The sequence below is a fragment of the Salmo salar genome, chromosome ssa24, assembly GCF_905237065.1.
Source record: "Salmo salar chromosome ssa24, Ssal_v3.1, whole genome shotgun sequence".
NCBI lineage: Eukaryota > Metazoa > Chordata > Actinopteri > Salmoniformes > Salmonidae > Salmo > Salmo salar.
In genome coordinates this window covers 44,655,837-44,674,816 of record NC_059465.1, presented here as the reverse complement: position 1 = coordinate 44,674,816, position 18,980 = coordinate 44,655,837, and the positions used below count along the sequence as shown (strand labels likewise).

General features: G+C 47.5%; 1 protein-coding gene across 1 annotated transcript in view; it reads right to left on the bottom strand.

The window, feature by feature from the left end:
- Nucleotides 1-1,244: 1,244 nt before the first annotated feature.
- Nucleotides 1,245-18,980, bottom strand: part of LOC106585950 (chondroitin sulfate proteoglycan 4) — an 82,689-nt gene continuing 64,953 nt past the window's right edge. Inside the window, exons 12-15 of the mRNA XM_045706692.1 lie at nucleotides 10,073-10,245; nucleotides 8,883-9,066; nucleotides 6,731-7,053; nucleotides 1,245-6,495 (exon numbers count right to left, since the gene is read on the bottom strand). Coding sequence (XP_045562648.1) covers nucleotides 4,744-6,495; nucleotides 6,731-7,053; nucleotides 8,883-9,066; nucleotides 10,073-10,245 — 2,432 coding nt within the window. The 3' untranslated portion in view covers nucleotides 1,245-4,743. The remainder of the gene's footprint in view (nucleotides 6,496-6,730; nucleotides 7,054-8,882; nucleotides 9,067-10,072; nucleotides 10,246-18,980) is intronic.

The following is an 18,980-nucleotide window of genomic DNA, read 5'->3' as shown; positions in this document are numbered from 1 at the left end:
GACATCGGCGCTGCTCCGGCGTTCACACTGAATGCTAGTGCGCATGTGATGTTGGTCCGTATAAACCGGATGCAATCCGGATATAGATGGCATGCGAGTAGAATACCTTGAAAACAACGGCTAGACATCTTGGATGCAGTCTCCAGTTCTTAATATATACCTCAGTGGTGGCAGCTGCTGTTATGTAAAGAAAAGCCTGGGGGAAATAAAATCCATTATGCGACCAGCTTTGAGCAACAATTTTGAAAGAAAACATACAGAAAGTTCAACCGTATTCACATTCCCAGTCGTTTTCTTTAGATAACAGCAAAAACATAATTTGTACAGCAAGGGTGTGGTTTAGAAAAGCAGTCAGTATCTGGTGTGACCACCATTTTCCTCATGCAGCACGACACATCTCCTTCACATAGAGTTGATTAGGCTGTTGATTGTGGCCTGTGGAATGTTGTCCCACTTCCTCTTCAATGACTGTGCGAAGTTTCTGGATATTGGCAGGAACTGTAACACGCTGTTGTACATGTCAATCCAGAGCATCCCAAACATGCTCAATGGGTGACATGTCTGGTGAGTATGCAGGCCATGGAAGAACTGGGACATTTTCAGCTTCCAGGAATTGTTTACAGATCCTTGTGACATGGGGCCGTGCATTATCATGCTGAAACATGAGGTGATGGCGGCGGATGAATGGCACGACAACGGACCTCATGGATCTCATCACGGTGTCTATGTGCATTCAAATTGCTATCAATAAAATGCAATTGTGTTCTTTGTCCGTAGCTTATGCCTTCCCATACCATAACCCCACCGCCACGGAGCACTCTGCTCACAACGTTGACATCAGCAAACTGCTCACCCAGTCAACGACATACACGTGGTTTGTGGTTGTGAGGCCGGTTGGATGTACTGACAAATTCTCTAAAACAACGTTGGAGGCGGCTTATGGTTGAGAAATGAACATTCAATCCTCTGGCAATAGCTGTGGTGGACATTCCTACAGTCTGCATGGCAATTACAAGCTCCCTCAAAACTTGAGACATCTGTGACATTGTGTTGTGTGACAGAAATGCACATTTTAGAGTGGCCTTTTATTGTCCCCCAGCACAAGGTGCACCTGTGTAATGATCAGGCTGTTTAATCAGCTTCTTGATTTGCCACACCTGTCAGGTGGATGGATTATCTTGACAAATGATAAAATGGTCACTAACAGGGATGTAAACACATTTAAAAAATTGAGAGAAACAAGCTTTTAGTGTGTATGAAACATTTCTGGGATCTTTTTATTTCAGCTCATGAAAACACAGGACCAACACTTTACATGTTGTCTTTATATTGTTGTTCAGTGTAGAAATGTAAAATAATGAAAAAGTAGCCTACTTTAAACAGGTGTTTTCTTTCAAGGGGTAGATTTGACACAATCTGGTTTACAGTGTAACAAAACTTTGAAACCTTAAGAGTTGCGGTAACATTTATGACAGCAGTACCAGGGTACACAGGGATCTTCCACTATGGCTTGAAATATGTATTATACATACACTTTAGGAAGAATGGGTTTAATATATAAAATACTATCCGCCATAATAATGAAATATATACACCAATACAAAAAAAAAGAGTGGTAAGGTGACATCCTTTGATCACAAGAAATCAGGAAACCATTGATTTATGCATGCATGCAATTCTCCCACTGGTCTAGGATGAGTACCTCAACATACCAACAGTTATACTGTAATAATACCCAGGGGCGAATTGGTCATCTGGCAATTCTGGCATATTCCAGATGGGCTGGACCATCTTTAGTTGAGTGGTATGGTAGAAATTCACACACAATTTTTTTTCTTCATATACTTTATATATAAAAATAAAACAATAGAAAAGTTGACATGGCCAGTGGCCCATGGGCCTGTATGTTTTTTTTTCAAAATCAATACTTTTATTTTTGTTTTCTCGCAATTTCTCGGTTATACTATAAATTAGCATTTGGCTGATCAGTGGGAAGCGGCCCCGGTTTCCTCAGGCTGTGATCAGTGGGCAGCGGCCCGGTTTCCTCAGGCTGTGATCAGGGGCAGCGGCCCCGGTTTCCTCAGGCTGTGATCAGTGGGCAGCGGCCCGGTTTCCTCAGGCTGTGATCAGGGGCAGCGGCCCCGGTTTCCTCAGGCTGTGATCAGTGGGCAGCGGCCCCGGTTTCCTCAGGCTGTGATCAGTGGGCAGCGGCCCGGTTTCCTCAGGCTGTGAGCAGTGGGCAGCGGCCCGGTTTCCTCAGGCTGTGAGCAGTGGGCAGCGGCCCGGTTTCCTCAGGCTATGATCAGTGGGCAGCGGCCCGGTTTCCTCAGGCTGTGATCAGTGGGCAGCGGCCCGGTTTCCTCAGGCTGTGATCAGTGGGCAGCGGCCCGGTTTCCTCAGGCTGTGATCAGTGGGCAGCGGCCCAGTTTCCTCAGGCTGTGATCAGGGGCAGCGGCCCGGTTTCCTCAGGCTGTGATCAGTGGGCAGCGGCCCGGTTTCCTCAGGCTGAGCTGAGGTCACGGAAACTCACATTGAAAGTCAAACGCGTCATCAGCAAAGAAACCTGCGCCGACTCCATCATCAGTTAGCCAATATCATGGATCATAAGAAGAAAAGGAACCAATGAATGTAGAAAGAGCACATTCTACATTGGTCACCTTACAACGTCCTATTTTTTGTGTGGCTAAAACAATGTATTGGGTCAAACAGTAAAGTGCATTATCCTCATGACTCCTGTAAGTGTCTTCCCTGCCGCTCTATCCCCGCTGCTGTGATGAGCAAGCCACTCTCCTATCTTTTTTATTTTACCTTTATTTAACTAGGCAAGTCAGTTAAGAACAAATTCTTATTTACAATGAGGGCCTACCTTCTTCAGGGGCAGAATGATCGATTTTTACCACGTCAGCTCGGGGATTCAATCCGGCAACCTTTCGGTTACTGGCCCAACGCTCTAACCACTAAGCTACCTATCCCCTCATGTGCTCGAGAGAAAAATATGTTTTGATCATATAACATTTCAAAATAAATTGCAGGAAAACAGATATGGAAGCTTCGTCCCCTTGTCGAGGAGGGTCTCAGCTTTCTGTAGGTATAATTTGTATTTCTCAACTCATAATTGTAAAGTTATTTTAGTACATTACATTTTTATTTTTTTATTTAACTAGGCAAGTCAGTTAAGAACAAATTCTTATTTTCAATGACGGCCTAGGAACAGTGGGGTTAACCTGCCTTGTTCAGGGGCAGAACAACAGATTTGTACCTTGTCAGTTCGGGGATTCGATCTTGCAACCTTTCGGTTACTAGTCCAACGCTCTAACCACTAGGCATGGTTACTAGCAGTGAGTATCACAGGCGGCTGGTGGCGTCTTAATTAGGGAGGACGGCTCATAATAATGGCTGGAATGGAGTTAATGGAATGTTATCAAGCACTCTGAAACTCTGTGTTTGATGCCATTCCATTAACTCCGTTCCAGCCGTTATAAGCCGTCCTCCCTAATTAAGGTACCACCAGCCGCCTGTGATACTCACTGCTAGTAACCATGTCTTCATCCAAGAGAAAATGTAATGTTCTAAAATAACTTTACAATTGCAGGCAACTACCCATGAGACCTTTAGGCCTATTCACTCGCAATGGTCGGTGTGCATTTGACACGCTCTCTACTCCATATCTCAAAGCCATATAAAGAAAAAAGATCTTGCTTGTAAAATAGTTGTTATTGAGCTGAATATTGAGAGTTGAGAAATATAAATTATACCTACAGAAAGCTGAGACCCTCCTCTCCTCGCCAGCCTTTTATGGTTGGCATTATATTTAGAGTAATGGTCTAGTTCATGTGTTTTGAGTTTCCACTTCCTGTTTCTGTTGTCCTGCTGGGGGGATTGGTATAGTTTACCACGCTCACTGCTTGTAGGTCATATTATATATTGACGCTTTGCTTGGGCTTTGAGCTAAAACCCTGAAAGTCAGAGCCTATATCGCCAAGACTTACATTACTCATTCTTTAATAAATGGCGGAACACATTTCTACGCTGTGTTTCCTTTCTGAACTACTACGGTTATCATTACTCATAATAATCCAATGAGAAGGACTTAAATGGAAGATACATCAACCAAGTAACCATGCTAGCAACATCAATATGAACATGTAGCTGTACAGTATTGTAGAGTCACTATGGCTAGGATTCACAATGCGCCAACATCACACTGCACTTGTGTATAAGGGGGGTTGAGAAAGGCAGAAGACACATTCCGTTCTAACCAATTGTACAATAAAGTTGTATTCTATTTTGAATTATATTCTATTCTTAAAAAAAAAAAAAAACTTGAGCTGTGCAATGCGATGTCCACGCATTATTACGGTTTGTTTGAAACCCCACACTGGGTCATGTTTGGAAACTTCTGCAATAGTGATAGTGAACATGTTTCCTATCAGTTGGTAGAGGTGAGGTGGACTAGTTGTCAGTACCTACTCATGATTGTGTTGATTTTGTTAGGTCCAGCAGTCATAGGCTACCAGCTACTTATTATGTTGCAAAGTGGGGATAGTGGTTGGCATTCCCAGTGCCGATTGTGCTTAGCTTCGGTAGAAAATGCTTTGATTATATAACAAAACAAATAGTACAGTAGTGTCATGGTTTACAGTGTAACGATGAGTGGGGGTTGGTGGGGGTGTTAGAAATGGATGTTAGCAGGGTAGACAGTCCACTTCCCCATCCCTCCCCTAGGTGGCAGCAGCTACAGAGTCATACCCAGTATTGGTTCTGCTGTAGAGTGGGGGGTGTGGTTCTAGTGAGCTGGGCTGAACTCTCTGGATCTACACCGTTCCACGAGCAAAGTAGCAGTGATGTGGAGTTGCTAACTAAGCCCTGATTGGCTGAAGGAAGCAGCCTGTCCAGGGCAGGGCTACTGGGGCTCAGTGGGGTCACCGTTACCGTGGGAACAGCCGCGGTCCTCTGCGACTGGCCGTTATAAACCGGTGGGGTTGAGGGTGAGGGTGAGGGTGGCGGCTTCGGGGTGACAGGTTTCTGTTTCCTCTTCCTGTTGCGTCGCAGCAGGAGAACCAGCACCACCAGGATGATGACCAATAAGAGCATGGCCAGGAGAGGTAGCATCACCAATGTCAGGTTGGAGGTCTTCTGAGGGTATGACTCTACTCGGACCGGTGTATTCACAAAGGAAATCTCATTGTCGTCTCCTTTACTCAGGGTGGTCTTGCCCAGATTAGTATCTGTACCTGCCGAGTCGTTCCGGTTGGTGTTCCCCCAGCGGTTGCGACCTTTGAACTTCTGGTGGTTCTTGCTGGGTCTCTGTGTGGAAAGGAGGGAGGTGGACAGGGAGGGTAGTGCCGTCCCAACACCAAACACTGTCGTTTGGTTCAGAGGCTGAGAGAAAGGACTGCTGGTGGTCAGGATGGGACTCTTGGTGGTTAGGACTAGCGAAGGATCATACGGAACGACAGTGAACCGGAACTCTCCCCTGGCAGGTGGGACGTTCTCGGCTTTCAGAATGAACACCAAAGAGTCGTTCAGCTCTTGCACTCCAGTCATGTTAGCGTTGAGCTCGAAGGATAACCTCTCCTTCTTCACATCCTGAAAGGAGAAAGACTCCAGTGGCTCGGTTTTCTTACCAGCTTTGGGTTTTCCTCGGACCAGCTTTCCATACTTTGGATGAGAGACAACCTCGAAGAAAGGGTCGCTGACGGATAGAGAAGCCAGCTCAGTTGCGTTGAGGAAACCAGTGTTGAGTTTGACCACGATGCCATTGGGTATTCTCACCCCCTCGCCAAACCTGACCAGGGGCTTAACCGTGATGTTGACAACCTGGTTTGTCAGGTTAGCTTCCGATGTAAACGCGGTGAACTCAAAGCTGTCCTGACCAGACGTGAGGGTCGTCATGTGATAAAATAAGCTACCCGTCCTTAAGTCCTCCTGCTCAAACTGGCTGACCTCCTGGTCATCCAGCCGAAGGATCTTGCCATACCGTGGCGCAGCGGTGATCCGGTAGTGAACCGTTGTGTTTTTTCCATTGGTCTCTGCCACCAGACTCTCCTGGGTTAAAACAACTGACGTCTGTCCCTGCTCCAGAGCCAGCCCAGTGTTGTTGATAAGGGAGATGGTGATCTCCGTCACCTCGAGGTTGAAGAGCTTATAGACCGGTTTGTGATGGCCATCGGAAACACTAAAATAAAACACCCCAGAAGCCCGGCTTCCATCATGGACAAAGTACACCTTCCCACTGTTGATCTGAGCCTGAGTGAAGGACACCACAGACTCGTTAAGGCTTCCTCCCAGGGCCAGATAGCCGTTGTTGGGCTTGCTGACGACGATGTACTGGATGTCCTCTGAAGGGTTGTCCAAATCTTCCACATTGAGGTTCTCCGGCCCCAGGGCCACTGTGTCCCCCTGTACCACGCTCAGGCTGGGGGCTTTGGTCTTCAAAACGGGCGGCTGGTCGTTGACTGGGATCACCGTGATGTTGAACCACTCCTCCAGCACCTCATTAGAGAAGAATATTACTTTACTTTGTTGAATGGAATATTGTCTTCTGCATTATAATTTGAAGCAGAACTTCCAATATCCTCAATGAGGCAATTCATTTTGCAGCATACACAACGTTCAAACAGATTTTTTTTTTTAAATGAAAATTAAAAAAACAGACCTGTACCAGTCCAGAAATAAACCGTTGGATAAAAGTGTTCAAAATACAAGGTAGATTAGCAACATTACGTACCTGGCTGTCGTCCAGAGGGCGCTGGGCCGGTTTACCCTTGGGGTTCAGCCAGGTGTCGAAGACAAAGCGGTCATGGAGCGTCTCAGAGTCGTCGTGCCGGTATGTGATGCCATACTTGTTGAGGATGTACTGGGAGAAGTTGGGTTTCTCCACGGTGAGGTTCCTCTCTCCCACCACAATGACCCCGTGCTGGGGTAGAGACTTGACCTGGAACCAGATCTCGTGAGAGCTACGCTGGGGCGTGGGCAGCTTGGACATAAGGTTAGACGCATCCAGCTTGGACTTGTCGATGACGATGCGGTCACCCTCGGTCACCACAGCACCTAGAATGCAACGAGGGGACAAGTCAGTATGGAGGACCGAAGCTGCCATAATTACAGTGCATTTGGAAAATAGTCAGACCACTTCCCCTTTTTTCCACATTTTGTTACGTTACAGCCTTATTCTAAAATGTATTAAATAAACAATTTCCTCATCAATCTACACACAATACTGCATAATGACAAAGCGAAAATAGGTTTTTTGAATTTTTTGCAAATGTATTAAAAATAAGAAACAGATGCCTTATTTACATAACTATTCAGACACTTTGGTATGACACAAAAAATTGAGCTCAGAGCCCACAGTTGACAGTGCATGTCAGAGCAGAAACCAAGCCATGAGGTCGAAGGAATTGTCCGTAGAGCTCCGAGACAGGATTGTGTCGAGGCACAGATCTGGGGAAAGGAACCAAAACATTTCTGCAGCATTGAAGGTCCCCAAGAACACAGTGGCCTCCATCATTCTTAAATGGAAGAAGTTTGGAACCACCAAGACTCTTACTAGAGCTGGCCGCCCGGCCAAACTGAGCAATCGTGGGAGAAGGGCCTTGGTCAGGGAAGTGACCAAGAATCCGATGGTCACTCTGACAGAGCTCTAGAGTTCCTCTGTGGAGATGGGAGAACTTTCCAGAAGGACAACCAACTCTGCAGCCTTTCACCAATCAGGCTTTTTTGGAAGAGTGGCCAGACGGAAGCCACTCCTCAGTAAAAGGCACATGACATCCAGCTTGGAGTTTGCCAAAATCCACCTAAAGGACTCTCAGACCATGAGAAACAAGATTCTATTGTTTGATGAAACCAAGATTGAACTCTTTGGCCTGAATGCCAAGCGTCACGTCTTGAGGAAACCTGGCACCATCCCTTTCGGGGAAGCATGGCGGTGGCAGCATCATGCTGTGGGGATGTTTTTCAGTGGCAGGGACTGGGAGACTAGTCAGGATCGAGGGAAAGATGAATGGAGCAAAGTATAGAGAGATCCTTGATGAAAACCTGCTCCAGAGCTCTCAGGACCGCAGACTGGGGCGAAGGTTCACCATCTAACAGGACAACGACCCTTAGTACACAGCCAAGACAACGCAAGAGTGGCTTCGGGACAAGTCTCAGAATGTCCTTGAGTGTCCCAGCCAGAGCCTGGACTTGACCATGATCGAACATCTCTAGAGACAAGAAATTAGCTGTGCAGCGACGCTCCCCATCCAACCTGACAAGAGCTTGAGAGGATCTGCAGAGAAGAATGGGAGAAACTCCCAAAATACAGGAATGCCAAACTTGTAGTGTCATACCAAAGAAGAGACTCGAGGCTGTAATCGCTGCCAAAGGTGCTTCATCAAAGTACTGAGTAAAGGGTCTGAATACTTATATAAATGAGATATTTCAGTTTTTTGTTTTTAATACATTTGCAAACATTTTTAAAAACCTGTTTTTGCTTTGTCATTATGGGGTATTGTTGGTAGATTGACGAGGGGAAAAACACAATTTATTCCATTTTAGAATAAGACTAACGTAAACAAAATGTGGAAAAAGTCAAGGTGTCTAAATACTTTCCAAATGCACTGTGTGTGCAATCATTCATCCATTTATTCATTTATTTATTTATCCATTTATTAATTTATCCATTTATCTTTGCATTTATCTATTTGTGTGTTTTATTTATTAATTTAACTCTAATTTTGGCAGCTTTGGTCCTCCATAAGCGGGAACACCTATGGGTTAAAAAAATAAATATGTTGCTAATATTTCATACCCCTTAATTGTATAATATTCATGGAAAGTTAAATTAACAACATAATGTCCTGTTGTTGTACATCATCAATGATTCACCAACGGCCCACCTGTGTTAGCGAGGAGCAGAGTCTTTCGGTCGGGTCCAGCATTCTCGTAGGAGATGTCCATTTTGAAGGTCTCGTTCTCCAGGGAAGCTGGAGGTGAGGACACTGAGAAGGTCATTGAGTCCATGGCGGACCAGCCAACCGACGCCACAAGACTCTGGATGTACAGAATCTTCCGCTGGTCCACCTGAGACACAGAGAGACCAGAAATCAGTGAAGGTTGGTGTTACTATGAATCGGAAGGGCAAGCCCGGGAATTTCCCCACTTTTGTAACCTACATTTGGCCCCACTTTTGTATCCCCATTTTAACGTAACCAAAAAAATAAATAAAGCGTTAGACAAAACACTGAGCATCAGAACTTTAGTCATCAACGAATAATTCAAGACATGAACACTTCACATGAGTTGCTTCTTCCGCTAGAAAAAATCTGTGGTTGATATTCAGAATAGAAACATATGTATAATGCATGTCTATGTACTCAGCTGTAGAGAGTGTGACCTGAGGCCTTATCCAATCAAAAAACACTGACCACGCTTCCTGTCAAGGCCAAACAACATTTGTTTCGGCTTGAATAGGAATTTATATCCTGTGGAGTTTCCTTCTGTTTGCTTCTCACCGTAAAATATTGTTTTACTGAACAAATGAATCAGAATACACTCTCCCAAACAGTGCAAGAAGAGTCTTGTTATGTCTTATCATAGAAACTACTGTGGCCATACAATACCAGTCAAAAGATTTGGTTCACACCTACGAATTACAAGGTTTTTTCTTATTTTTTTTATATATTTTTTTAAACTATTTTCTGACATTGCAGAATAATAGTGAACACATCAAAACAATGAAATAACTATGAAATAACACATATGGAGTCATGTAGTAACCAAAAAAAGTGTTAAACAAATCAAAATATTTTCTATTTTAGATTCTTCAAAGTAGCCACCCTTTGCCTTGATGACAGCTTTGCACACTCTTACTGTATGTATCAAGTGCTGGTCCGGGATCTGTCTATTTAATCATATTAATTGTAGATCTAAAAGGCAAAACTTTACCAGCGCTCCAACTCAATTGTAGGAATATGGGCCCTGGTCTCACCTGTCCAAATAATCTTATTCATTATGAAAACTAATCCTAAATCAGCACTTCTACTACTACCACCTCAGGTTCTGGTTAGTTGTTAGGTTCTGCTCTTACCATTGTCTGTGTGAAGGAGGAGACGTCAACAGTGAAATTATCAGCCAGCACTGTCACCAGTCTGCCTAGTTTTGGTCGACGAATCACGTTGAAGGTAATGGTGCGGTTGGATGTGTCGCTCTTGTCATTAGTCACCGCCTGCAGGTCCTCCTGGGTGATTGGTGTAGTAGAGCCTGTTTATGGTGAAACAATATCAGTAAATAAATGCTCCAACATATGGACCCATGGAGGATGTAACCATGGCGCCGGAGAAGAAGGCTGACGTTTTACCAGTCCTATTGTTTTTTTGTTTGTTTATCTGCGTTGTTTGTAACTTTTAATTTTTTTTTACTATTTTTGTACATAATGTTGCCGCTACCATCTCTTATGACCGAAAATAAAAACTAAACTAAACTTCTATACATCAGGACTGAGATTACTCACCACGGATTGGCAGAATCCTTTTTTTCCTTTAACGAGTCTGACGAGTCCGACGCGAATTATATACTGCTTTCTCGGGAACAGGCCCCAGGTCCTCGTGATTTGCGTGAAGAGGAGGCGGAGAAAAAGGGGCCAGAGGGCGGGGCTGCTATCTGAGAATTCGTAGGTGATCGAATAAACCCCCACTGCCTTCCATTCTGCTAGCAAACGTGCAATCTTTGGAGAATTAAAATTGATGACCGACGCGGAAGATTAAACTACCAACAGGACATTCAAAACTGTAATATCTTATGCTTCACGGAGTCGTGGCTGAACAACGACACTATCAACGTACAGCTGGCTGGTTATACGATATACCGGCAGGATAGAACAGCAGCGTCTGGTAAGACAAGGGGTGGCGGACTATGTATTTTTGTAAATAACAGCTGGCTTACGATATCTAAGGAAGTCTAGAGCTTTTGCTCACCTAAGGTAGAGTATCTCATGATAAGCTGTAGACCACACTATCTACCAAGAGAATTTGAATCTGTATTTTTCGTAGCTGTTTACATACCAATACAGACTGAGGCTGGCACTAAGACAGCACTCAATGAGCTGTATTCCGCCATAAGCAAACAAGAAAACGCTCACCCAGAGGCAACGCTCCTAGTAGCCGGGGACTTTAATGCAGGGAAACTTAAATCCGTTTTACCAAATTTCTATCAGCATGTTAAATGTGCAGCCAGAGGGAAAAACTCTGGACCACCTTTACTCCACATACAGAGATGCATACAAATCTCTCCCTCGCCCTCCATTTGGCAAATCTGACCATAATTATATCCTCCTGTTTCCTGCTTGCAAGCAAAAATTCAAGCAGGAAGCACCAGTGACTAGATCAATTAAAAAGTGGTCAGATGAAGCAGATGCTAAGCTACAGGACTATTTTGCTAGCACAGACTGGAATATGTTCCGGGATTCCTACGATGGCATTAAGGTGTACACCATACCAGTCATTGGCTTCATCAATAAGTGCATCGATGATGTCGTCCCCACAGTGACCGTACGTACATACCCCAACCAGAAGCCATGGATTACAGGCAACATCCGCACTGAGCTAAAGGCTAGAACTGCCGCTTTCAATGAGCGGGACACTAACCCGGGAGTTTATAAGAAATCCATCAAATCCAACAAACCAACAAACAGGCAAAGCTTCAATACAGGACAAAGATTGAATCATACTACACTGGCTCTGACGCACGTCGGATGTGGCAGGGCTTGCAAACCATTACAGACTACAAAGGGAAGCACAGCCGAAAGCTGCCCAGCGACACAAGCCTACCAGACGAGCTAAAGTACTTCTATGCTCGCTTCGAGGCAAATAACACTGAAACATGCATGAGAGCACCAGCTGTTCCAGAAGACTGTGTGATTACGCTCTCCGCAGCCGATGTGAGTAAGACCTTTAAACAGGTCAACATTCACAAGGCCGCAGGCCCAGACAGATTACCAGGACGTGTTCTGCGAGCATGCGCTGACCAACTGGCAAGTGTCTTCCCTGACATTTTCAACCTCTCCCTGTCAGTCTGTAATACCAACATATTTTAAGCAGACCACCATAGTGTCTGTGCTCAAGAACACTAAGGTAACATGCCTAAATGACTACCGACTCATAGCACTCACATCTGTAGCCATGAAGTGCTTTGAAAGGATGGTCATGGCTCACATTACACCATTTATCAACAACAAAAAAACTAGACCCAATCCAATTTGCATACCACCCCAACAGATCCACAGATGATGCGATCTCTATTGCCACTCCACACTGCCCTTCCCCATCTGGACAAAAGGAACACCTATGTGAGAATGCTGTTCATTGACTACAGTTCAGCGATCAACACCATAGTGCCCTCAAAGCTCATCAATAAGCTAAGGACTAAACACCTGGGACTAAACACCTCCCTCTGCAACTGGATCCTGGACTTCCCCAGGTGGTGAGGGTAGGTAACAACACATCCGCCACGCTGATCCTCAACACGGAGGCCACCAGGGGTGCGTGCTTAGTCCCCTCCTGTGCTCCCTGTTCACTCATGACTGCACGGCCAGGCACGACTCCAACACCATAATTAAGGTTGCCAATGACAACAGTGGTAGGCCTGATCACAGACAACGACTAGGCAGCCTATAGGGAGGAGGTCAGAGACCTGACCATGTGGTGCCAGGACAACAACCTTTCCCTCAACGTGATCAAGACAAAGAAGATGATTGTGGACTACAGGAAAAAGAGGACCGAGCACGCCCCCATTCTTATCGACGGGCAGTGGAGCAGGTTGAGAGTTTCAAGTTCCTTGGTGTCCACATCACCAACAGCCTAACATGGTCCAAGCACACCAAGACACGACAAAACCTATTCCCCCTCAGGAGACTGAAAAGATTTGGCATGGGTCCTCAGATCCTCAAAAGATTGTACAGCTGCACCATCGAGAGCATCCTGACTGGTTGCATCACTGCCTGGTATGGCAACTGCTCAGCCTCCGATCGCAAGGCACTACAGAGGGTAGTGAGAATGGCCCAGTACATCACTGGGGCCAAGCTTCCTGCAATCCAGGACCTCTATACCAGGCGGTGTCAGAGGAAGGCCCTAAAAATTGTCAGACTCCAGCCACCCTAGTCATACACTGTTCTCTCTGCTACCGCACGGCAAGCGGTACCGGAACGCCAAGTCTAGGTCCAAGAGGCTTCTAAACAGCTTCTACCCCCAAGCCATAAGACTCCTGAACATCTAATCAAATGGCTCCCAGACTATTTGCATTGCTCCCCCCTCTTTTACACCGCTGCTACTTTGTTGTTATCATCTATGCATAGTCACTTTAATAAGTCTACCTACATGTACATATTACCTCATGGCTTGGTTTTTTCTCTGACATGCACTGTGGGACCTTATATAGACAGCTGTGTGACTTTCCAAATCATGTCCAATCAATTGAATTTACCACAGGAGGTCTCCAATCAAGTTGTAGAAACATCTCAAGGATGATCAATGGAAACAGGATGCACCAGAGCTCAATTTCGAGTCTCATAGCAAAGGGTCTGATTAATTATGTAAATAAGGTATCTGTTTTACATTTCTTTTTATAAATTTGCAAAAATTCTGAAAACCTGTTTTCCCTTTGTAATTATGGGGTATTGTGTGTAATCCGTTTTAGAATAAGGCTGTAACAAAACAAAATGTGGAAAAAGTCAAGGGGTCTGAATACTTTCCGAAGGCACCGTATGTCACAACAACTTGGTGTTTGAAAATACTACACATTTTACATGGATCTTCTAAAGGGAAGCCATAGTTATGGTCATTGTTATATAGGCTAAGTGTTTTTCCAAATGTGTAGGTACACTTTTATTATGGGTGATCCTCGTCATAATCTCACCACTTCCAACAAAAAACAAGGACCAGTCTGACCACGCAGTTTAAAAGGTGTGGTGGTATTGAGTGTCCTCATTTAAGTTATGCTCCGAAGGCTGTTGACTCCAGACTGTGCTTAACATATTGCTGTGCAGTGTGAAATGCTATGTGAAAACAGAGGGAAAACTCTTTTGATCTTTAAAACATTTTTAAAAAACAGTGTGGTAAAGACATCACACCCACAAACACATTTTGGAACCTTGTGATATAAACAAGTCATATAACCCAAACAACCTTCTACTGAGAGAAGTCTGACGACGGAGGAGATGATGAAACAGAGGAGGGTGATGAGCAAACAGAGTGATGTTCATTCCTCCCTTCCCTTTCTCCCACCCCTCCTCCTCTCTCCTCCTTCCTCCTTCCTCTCCAGGGACTCTTGTTTATAGTATGTTTATAGTGTGTGGGTGGCCTCTTTCGATACAAGCAGTACACCGCCACAAGGAGAAATACACGACCACATCTAGATCAACACTATTGTCTGCTTTAGTTTATATAAAAACAGAGACGACAGGCTTATTTCTGACCATGGTTTCTATACAGGAACTAAATGTAGACCACCTACAAGGATGGGACCTTGGAAAAGCACATAATGGCTGTTCTGCTTTAGTGCGTCATGAGGAGTTTCAATCACTGCACCTAGTTATACACACACTTTTGAAAATCAAAACTACAATATGAATAAAATACAGAGCAGAGCGGAGTCGGCGGCGGAGCGCGGAGTCGGCAGCGGAGAGGGGAGTCGGCGGCAGAGAGGGGAGTCGGCGGCAGAGAGGGGAGTCGGCGGCAGAGAGAGGAGTCGGCGGCGGAGCGCGGAGTCGGCAGCGGAGAGGGGAGTCGGCGGCAGAGAGGGGAGTCGGCGGCAGAGAGGGGAGTCGGCGGCAGAGAGGGGAGTCGGCGGCAGAAAGAGGAGTCGGCGGCGGAGCGCGGAGTCGGCGGCAGAGAGAGGAGTCGGCGGCAGAGAGAGGAGTCGGCGGCAGAGAGAGGAGTCGGCGGCAGAGAGGGGAGTCGGCGGCAGAGAGAGGAGTCGGCGGCAGAGAGAGGAGTCGGCGGCAGAAAGAGGAGTCGGCGGCAGAGAGAGGAGTCGGCGGCAGAGCGGAGTCGGCGGCAGAGCGGAGTCGGCGGCAGAGAGGGGAGTCGGCGGCAGAAAGAGGAGTCGGCGGCGGAGAGAGGAGTCGGCGGCGGAGAGGGGAGTCGGCGGCGGAGAGAGGAGTCGGCGGTGGAGAGAGGAGTCGGCGGCGGAAAGAGGAGTCGGCGGCGGAGCGGAGTCGGCGGCAGAAAGAGGAGTCGGCGGCAGAGCGCGGAGTCGGCGGCAGAGAGAGGAGTCGGCGGCAGAGAGAGGAGTCGGCGGCAGAGCGCGGAGTCGGCGGCAGAGAGAGGAGTCGGCGGCAGAGAGAGGAGTCGGCGGCAGAGCGGGGAGTCGGCGGCAGAGAGAGGAGTCGGCGGCAGAAAGAGGAGTCGGCGGCGGAGCGCGGAGTCGGCGGCAGAGAGAGGAGTCGGCGGCAGAGCGGAGTCGGCGGCAGAGCGGAGTCGGCGGCAGAGAGAGGAGTCGGCGGCAGAGAGAGGAGTCGGCGGCAGAGAGGGGAGTCGGCGGCGGAGAGAGGAGTCGGAGGCAGAGCGGAGTCGGCGGCAGAGAGAGGAGTCGGCGGCAGAGCGGAGTCGGCGGCAGAAAGAGGAGTCGGCGGCAGAGAGAGGAGTCGGCGGGGGAGAGAGGAGTCGGCGGCGGAGAGAGGAGTCGGCGGCGGAGAGAGGAGTCGGCGGCAGAGAGAGGAGTCGGCGGCAGAGCGCGGAGTCGGCGGCAGAGAGAGGAGTCGGCGGCAGAAAGAGGAGTCGGCGGCGGAGCGCGGAGTCGGCGGCAGAGAGAGGAGTCGGCGGCAGAGAGGGGAGTCGGCGGCAGAGAGGGGAGTCGGCGGCAGAAAGAGGAGTCGGCGGCAGAGAGAGGAGTCGGCGGCGGAAAGAGGAGTCGGCGGCAGAGAGAGGAGTCGGCGGCAGAGAGAGGAGTCGGCGGCAGAGCGCGGAGTCGGCGGCAGAGAGAGGAGTCGGCGGCAGAAAGAGGAGTCGGCGGCGGAGCGCGGAGTCGGCGGCAGAGAGAGGAGTCGGCGGCAGAGAGGGGAGTCGGCGGCAGAAAGAGGAGTCGGCGGCAGAGAGAGGAGTCGGCGGCGGAGAGGGGAGTCGGCGGCGGAGAGAGGAGTCGGCGGCGGAGAGAGGAGTCGGCGGCGGAAAGAGGAGTCGGCGGCAGAGAGAGGAGTCGGCGGCAGAAAGAGGAGTCGGCGGCAGAGAGACGAGTCGGCGGCGGAGAGGGGAGTCGGCGGCGGAGAGAGGAGTCGGCGGCAAGAGAGAGGAGTCGGCGGCAGAGAGAGGAGTCGGCGGCAGAGCGGAGTCGGCGGCAGAGCGGAGTCGGCGGCAGAGAGAGGAGTCGGCGGCAGAGCGGAGTCGGCGGCGGAGAGAGGAGTCGGCGGCGGAAAGAGGAGTCGGCGGCAGAGAGAGGAGTCGGCGGCAGAGAGAGGAGTCGGCGGCAGAGCCGAGTCGGCGGCAGAGCGGAGTCGGCGGCAGAGAGAGGAGTCGGCGGCAGAGAGAGGAGTCGGCGGCAGAAAGAGGAGTCGGCGGCAGAGAGGGGAGTCGGCGGCGGAGCGCGGAGTCGGCGGCAGAGAGGAGTCGGTGGCAGAGCGGAGTCGGCGGCAGAGCGGAGTCGGCGGCAGAGTAGTCAACTTGTGTGTTGATGGAAAGCTTTACAGTATATCATAAAGCTAGAAAAACTAGAAGTTTCATAGAGGTTGAGAAACGTTATCAGCTGTGTAAACAGTAGTAGAGGAGGCACAAACAGACACGGCCCCTTAAAGATGCTACATCCATTTCTGGACGTAGTGAAATATACTCATTTATTATTTTACAATGTCTCTTATAAATGCCCCCTGGGCTTAGTTAAAGTGTCCTGCCCCACCACAACCCAAAATACTGAGCTTGTTTTACTCCAATGTTTGTAAACATTGGAAATGTAAGCAAACACTCTATAGCCTCAAATAGACGTTAAGTCCCCTATTTTGGGGGATTTTAAAGCATTTCTGGACCGGTTCTCAGAAGCGCTCTGTAAATGTCGTATAATAAGTGTAAGTGTCTTATAATACAAGAAAGCCACATCTCCCTGCTCTCCCAGCAGGGCTGACTGGAAGTTTCAGACCCTACATTTGCATAGGGAGTGACGTGTCACATTTTCTGTCCTATCCAGACAAAGGAACGATTTCCTGTGTCTGTCAAACTCACAGCTGTGCTTACAAAATTGGAGAATCTAGCAGATGCAACAATACTCGTTTTTCGAGTTCTCAACATAAAAACAAAACGACAAAATAATTTAATAGAATTGAACTAAGACCACTTTCTCTTGGTCACAGACGGACAAAATCACTTTGTGCTTAAAGCTGAAGCAGGGCCGGCGCCAGAACAAATCAGTTGGATGGGCATTTGATTTCCTTGGGGGGGGGGGAGGGGCATGTTTTTTTCATGGGACCACCTGTGTGCACACGCTTGACTTGGCAGAGTAATATTGTTTTTAAATTCATGAAGAGTCCAAATGACTGCTTTAGCAGTTCTTTACAATAAAGACATGTCATTTAACTGTAAAAAATGTATTACCTTTTTTAATGTGGCATGAACACAACCAGTCATGATGTTTTTCATCTAATTGTCAAACAAAAAGTAGATTACCTTTTGCATGTTCATCCAAAATAATTCCAGCATCTGAACAGTACACTGTGTATCCGCCAACTTCAAATCGCAAGTGGCTGAAACTGCTATCTCCAATGCAGAAAGCATCCGAGCGTGCTAAACAGCGCCCCTCTGTCTTACTGTAGGTAGCCCATGTATCTGATGCTCTCTGGACAAAAAGAGTATTACATGCAAATACTATTTTTGTCCAGACAGTATCAGATACATGGGCTACACATACAGATACAGAGGGGCGCTGTTTCTTCCCTTGTTCTCATGATTTATCTGAAATTGAGGTGTCTTTCTATTGGCACCATCTCTGTGAAATACATTTTAAATATTTAAATATTTAATTTGGACGGGCAAGGAGGTACGGCAGGGCGGGCTAAGCCCCTTAAGTCCTGTTGATAATGCCGGCCCTGAAATTAAGTTGTAACAAGCCTCTCGGGCTCATTGCGCTCTAGCGACTCCTTGCGGCGGGCCAGGTGCCTTTCAGGCTGACTTCGGTTGTCAGTTGAACAGTGTTTCCTCCAACACAACACGGGTTAAGCGAGCGGGTGTTAAGAAGCACGGCTTGGCGGGTCATGTTTCGGAGGGCGCAAGACAAGACTTTCGCCTCTCCCGAGCCCGTTGAGGAGTTGCAGCGATGAGACAAGATCGTAATCACGAAATTGGGAAGAAAAAGAGGGTTAAAATGTTATTTTGATATCTTTGATGGTCAGTCCTTGCATCAATAGCTCTGTCTATGAATTTAAGAGCGGTTACATTTCCACAGGCCCATCATCCTAAACGGCGGGGTGACGGCTTCGTTATTTGTTATTTGTTATTGCTTCAACTGCGGATTGCCCTTTAAGAACCCACACATCCATCCAGTGCCTGGAAACCCCCAGCCCGCTGTGCCAGCTGGTCATTAACAACACATCAATCAGAACCTGGGTTCAACTACTATTTGAAATGTTTCATATACTTTTAGCGTTTTCTGTAGCCTGACTGAAATGCCAGATAGGGCGGAGTTTGCCCTTTTGGGACTATTCTATTGGTTCGATTGCAGGAGGCAAACTCAATCAAGCACAGCTAAAGTACATGATACGATTTCAAATAGCATTTGAACCCATGTCTACCATCATCCATCCCCACCTAACTCACAAACCAGACTCCACAGCCTGAGCCAAGCCATTCCGGCTAAGGTGTGTAGTGTGTTGTGTGTGTGTGTGTGTGTGTGTGTGTGTGTGTGTGTGTGTGTGTGTGTGTGTGTGTGTGTGTGTGTGCTAGTTCGCAAACAAAGTACAGGGCTGGGTCATTCAGTCTCTATATAGCCGGGTCGGTCAGTCTCTATTTAGCTGGGTCGGTCAG